General features: G+C 40.1%; 1 protein-coding gene across 1 annotated transcript; it reads left to right on the top strand.

Annotated features, from left to right (window-relative positions):
- The first annotated feature begins 2,123 nt into the window (after positions 1-2,123).
- On the top strand, positions 2,124-3,125 carry LOC114566249 (olfactory receptor 5B17-like). Its single transcript, XM_028594577.1, has one exon. It carries the CDS (start codon positions 2,190-2,192, stop codon positions 3,123-3,125), a length of 936 nt encoding a protein of 311 aa, XP_028450378.1. The 5' UTR covers positions 2,124-2,189.
- Positions 3,126-5,738: the final 2,613 nt, after the last annotated feature.

The raw sequence follows: 5,738 nt of genomic DNA, 5'->3' as shown, positions 1-5,738 counted from the left end.
TTGGTGATTAATAATTTATTTCTTTGATTAACTGTTGCAGCTCTAGGTTGGATGTTTATTCAAACTGTACTCGGTACTCAATTAGAATTTTTTTAAAGCATATCTTGCCCAGCTGGGGCCTACCTAAAACCTGGTGTAATCCTGCCTTAAACTCACATGGGCAATTGGCTTGGGGCCAACATGGAACCCACGGACAATCCCACTTGCAACCCATATTTCAGCCCATACTGTCCCCATGTAGGCCCCACGTAGGACTTAAAGCTAGGACCAAGATGGGTCTTGTCTGTTTTGCCCAGCTGGGGCCCATCTAAAACCTGGTGTAATCCTGCCTTAAACCCACATGGGCAATTGGCTTGGGGCCAACATGGAACCCACGGACAATCCCACTTGCAACCCATATTTCAGCCCATACTGTCCCCATGTAGGCCCCACGTAGGACTTAAAGCTAGGACCAAGATGGGTCTTGTCTGTTTTGCCCAGCTGGGGCCCATCTAAAACCTGGTGTAATCCTGCCTTAAACCCACATGGGCAATTGGCTTGGGGCCAACATGGAACCCGCGGACAATCCCATATGGGTGTGATCTGACAATCCCACCTGGGGCCAATGATTCTGCCCACTTTTTACCCACATGTGCCCCACATAAAAATGTTGGCAGGGTGGGTGCCAGGCAACAAGTTGACAAGGCAACAAGTTGACCTGTCAGCATGTGACGCTGCAACTGAGGGCCAAATAAAAGTGTCTGCAGTTTCACTTCTGGTCTGAGGTGGAGGGAGGTTGTGCTTTCTCATACGTGTGTAATACAATCTGTGTTTTAATGAATTTACAGCATCTTGTGAGAAGAATATTTTCTTTATTTTCTGTCGCAGCTTTGTGGAAGAGTTCTCTGTGAAGTGGAGGATAACCCTAACCCTAACGTGTTTCACTAAGAAATCTAATCTGGGCACAAAACTTGCACTTTTGACCTATCTTCAAACTCTTTCAAAGTGTCGGTTCACCCAAATTATATTGCAGTTATAGATTTATTTGCAATGTTTTTGTTTCTGCCTTCACTCGAATGCATTTGATGTGAATGAAAATATTCTTAATTTTCTGTCACAGCTTTATAGAAGAGTTCTCACTGACGTGGAGGACAATGTGTTCAGAAAGAAATCTAATCTTGTGCACACTTAAGCTTTTTTAAAATGTCGATTCACCCAAATGATATAGTAGTTATTGAGTTATTTGTCACGTTTTTATATGCGTCTCTGTTTCTGCCTTCTCTCGAATGAAAGTTAGTTTGTGGAGCTGAGAGATGTTCAACATCGATGTATCTGTCTGTCCTCAGAGAGGGATCTATCTTTTGATGCTCTTCCTGAAGTTTCTTAGATTTTTTTTACCCTTTCAAAAGTGTTTCTTTGGACATTTTTCCTAATCTCATTGAAGGATTTCATGATTGACGAATGTTGAAGCACATTGACTTGTCTTCTTTTATGAGAATTACTTCCAGTGAAAGCTCTTCATAGTGAAACTGGGACATTGTTTCTGGAAACAGCCATTCCTGGGACATTTTGGAAATCTTTAAATGCCATTTTAAGCAAAGAAATAATGCTGTTTTTGTAATATAGTTGAATGATGGAGAAAATCAGACACGGTGACTTAATATGTTGGATGCCTCTGTAACAAATTCATGATAATTACAGTTCAGAATAACAAAATTCTGCATCACATTACAGCTTGTCAATGTTATTGTGATGCAGACATGTTTAGTTTCACGGTAAATTGAAACAAAACTACTTGGTTCGGTTAAGGAAAATATATTTTTAAAAGTTAGCACAAAATAAGTTAGTGGACGGTTTAAATAAGTATGTTAGTTAGCTAAATTCAGTTTCATACATGATAGGAATGCTCCCTCTGAGTCGACTACGATTTCTTTAGTCATTTTATACGCTTCTTTCGTGCAGAATTACTCACTTTCAAGACATTTCTAAACATCTCTGGCTTTATAGATTTAAAGTGTGGCTTTTGCATGATTCTTTGCGGAGAAACTTGGTTTTACAGATCTGTCGATTTAAATCAAGAAAATTTCTTCGGTGAGGAAAGCCTTAGAGTTTTTTTTTTAAATCTTGTTGCTTTTCTGTTACTATAACTGCATATACATACAACTGTAGTTATACATTCAGAGTCTTAATCCTGACACGATAGACGAGAAATGGAAAACAACACTTCTGTTGGGGATATTCTAATCTTAGAGGGGTTAAACGTAACCTCCCAGTCCTTCATTCCCACCTTCATCTTCCTCCTCCTCATCTACATCTTCATCATAGTGTCCAACATTGGCCTGGTGGTGCTGATCTTACGGAGCAAGAACCTCCAGCAGCCCATGTATCTGCTCGTCTGCAACATGAGCATCAACGATGTCTTTGGGGCGACAATAGTGATACCTCATGTCCTCCGAGATCTTTTAATTTCAGACTCAGAACGGTACATTCATTACATCGACTGTGCCTTCCAGGCGTTTTGTGTTCATCTCCATGTGGGTACTTCTCACACGGTGCTCATGATCATGGCTTTTGATCGTTATGTGGCCATCTGCAACCCACTGAGGTACGCGGCCGTCATGACCAAAAGGATGGTGGTGTCGCTGTCAGTGGCAGCGTGGGGAACGATCTTCGTGCTGGTGGCAATTCTCGTGGGGCTCAGCATCCGCCTGTCACGCTGCAGGTCAGTTATCTTCAACCCGTTCTGTGACAACCCGTCCTTGTTCAAACTGTCTTGTGAAAGCATTCTCATCAATAACATCTACGGTCTCGGCTACACGGTGGTGCTGCTGGGCTCGTCCCTCTGCAGCGTAACACTCACCTACCTGAGAATCGCCATGGTGTGTTTGAGTAGTAAAAACAAAGCTCTGAACAGCAAAGCGCTGCAGACCTGCGCCACTCATCTGATTGTGTACGTCATCCTCGTGGTGTCCCACTTCCTCATTGTGATCCTGCACCGCTTCCCTCTTCTGGCAGACCTCAGGAAAGTGGCATCCGTTGTCGGACACGTTGTCCTGCCGGCCCTGAACCCAGTTATCTACGGTCTGCAAAATAAAGAGATCCGGCACATGATTAAAACTTTGTTTCATAACAATAAAGTAACTTGACATGTTGCATGTTTTGTTCTCTCCTACTTGTATATTCTACACTTGTATCTTTTATAAACTAAAGATAATTTTCATTGTCGATTAATGGGTGGATTAGTCTCTGGATAGATTGATTAGTTGTTTGGTCTCTAAAATGTCGGAAAATTGGTGAAAAATGTGGATCAGTGTTTCCCAATATCCAAGATAACATCCTCAAATGTCTTGTTTTGTCAAAAACTCAAAGATATTCAGTTTACTGTCACAGAGAAGAGAAGAAACTAGAACATAACCACATTTAACAAGCTGGCATCAGAGAAGTTTTACTGTTTTTCCATTAAAAAATTACTCAAACCGATAATAGTTGCAGATTAATTTAATAGTTCTAAATGCAGCTCTAATTTGAGAGAATCAGTGAAATCATGGTACTGTTTGAGCAAGGTAAATTACTAACACTGTTGTGAGATACACTGTAGAAAATAATATTTTGTCAGCTGGGGTGACAAAGAATCCTGGAAAAGATTTAAAAAATACAGTCATTTTCTATAATACATATTTAGTTTGTATCTTTAATTTAAAATGAAATGTGTATTTTGTGGCTTTTAATGTTTAATGAAAGATATTTACACCTATAAAAACTAATTTTAAATTTAAGAGATGTATTTTCAGTATTCAGACGCAGTGGGCCTGGGTTTGACTCCGACCTGCGGCCCTTTGCTGCGTGTCGTTGCCCCCCCCTCTTTGTCCCCTTTCATGTCTTCAGTTGTCCTATCAAAATGAAGGCCGAAAATGCCCAATAATGATCTTTATAAAAAAAAATTGAAATTGTATTGTTATTCAGTCATTGCTTTCATTATTAATTTCATTATCTTAGTTTTGTTAGTTTTAATTAAATGGGCCCTTGTTAGGTTATAAAACGTTAAAACCATGCTTATGTTTTATGTTTTAAATAATAAATTGTATGCTGCAGTCAGGTTATGAAAATAGGAATGGAATCTAGAATGACTAGCCTACTAAGGTAAAAACAGATGGCTATTTCTCTCTCCCTCTCTTCCTGTTTCTTACAGATAGATTAGGTTAAAACCAACTATTAACATATAAAGAGAAACGTCTCTTTGAGTCTCCAACCTCCTGGTGCCACGTCTGGGTTAGAACAAAGGAAATGCAAACTCTGTAAACTTGAGTATAATCAGCACTACCAAGATAATCAACCTTAGTCTGTGACCTGTAGTAAACCTAAATTCAGAGGTGTGTCCTTATCCTGAGGGAAGGGAATAAATGTGTAATCCGGAGAATGATTCAGGACTGTTCTTCTGTAACTCCGCAAGGAGAAGCATGAGATCAGTCCGCTGTCAGCTGCAGTGTAACAATTGTCTTTTGACTGTTGCTTTCATCGTGTTGTTTTATTAAACCTTTTAGTTAACTTTCAATTCCCCCAGCCTCTCCTTCCTCCTCCAGAAATCAGAACGAACACGTCTTTTAGAGAATTCTTAACACACTCCAGCAATTTGGTATTGAAATACCATGAATTCAAAAGTAAACAGCAGCAGTCAATTTGTTAACATTAACGATAAACCCTCCAAGTACGCTAAAGTTAGCCATGGTGTTTCTCAAGGTTCAGTGCTTGGACCAATTCTATTCTCCTTATATATGCTTCCTCTAGGCAGTATTATTAGGAAACACTCAATTAACTTTCACTGTTATGCAGACGACACCCAATTCTATCTGTCAATTAAGCCAGACAAAAGTGGTCAGTTAGCTAAATTTCAAGCGTGCATTAAATATATAAAATCATGGATGACCTATGAAGTTATTGTGATGGGACCCAAGCACCTCTGAACTTCATTATCTAAAGACATAGCTACTCTACAATCACACCTGTTGATGATCCTTATTAAGGGCTCCATTACCCATTCTCTCCAAGGACTCTGATGAAGATGTAACTATACATCGAAACGTTAGTCACTGTTATGCACCTTAAGAAATAAAATCATCAAGTAGAAGACATCCGTGTTGCACCGGCAATTTTTTGCTATTTGTACTCTGGATGGTATTGACCTGGCTCCCACCACCGCTGTCAGAAATCTAAGAGTCATTTTTGATCAGGATATATCCTTCAACGCCCACTTAAAACAAACACAACAGCCTTTTTCCATCTTTGTAACATTGCCAAATTTAGGAACATCCTATCTCAAAACGATGCTGAAAAACTAGTCCATGCATTCGTTACTTCCAGGCTAGACTACTGTAATTCCAAACTATCAGGTTGCTCAAATAAGTCCCTTAAGATTCTCCAGCTGATCCAGAAAGCTGCAGCACGTGTTCTGACGAGAATGAAGAAAAGAGATCATATTTCTCCTGTATTAACTTCTCTGCACTGGCTTCCAGTGAAATCTAGGATCGAATTTAAAATCCTCCTCCTGACCTACAAAGCTCTAAATGGTCAAGCACTATCATAGCTAGATGAGGTCTTAGTACCTTACTGTCCCACTAGAGCACTGCACTCACAGAACTCAGAGCTACTTGTGGTTCCTAGAGTCTCTAAAAGTAGACTGGGGGCCAGAGCCTTCAGCTATCAGGCTCCACTCCTGTGGAACCAGCTCCCAATTTGGATTCGAGGGGGAGACACCATCACCA

Source organism: Perca flavescens, chromosome 13, assembly GCF_004354835.1.
Source record: "Perca flavescens isolate YP-PL-M2 chromosome 13, PFLA_1.0, whole genome shotgun sequence".
Lineage (NCBI taxonomy): Eukaryota > Metazoa > Chordata > Actinopteri > Perciformes > Percidae > Perca > Perca flavescens.
The sequence above is the reverse complement of the archived record's forward strand: the minus strand, read 5'-3'. Positions and strand labels throughout refer to the sequence as shown.

What these genes read in the sequence shown, in the direction of transcription:
- LOC114566249 (XM_028594577.1), top strand. Translation starts at nt 2,190, where the DNA reads ATGGAAAACAACACTTCTGTTGGGGATATTCTAATCTTAGAGGGGTTA.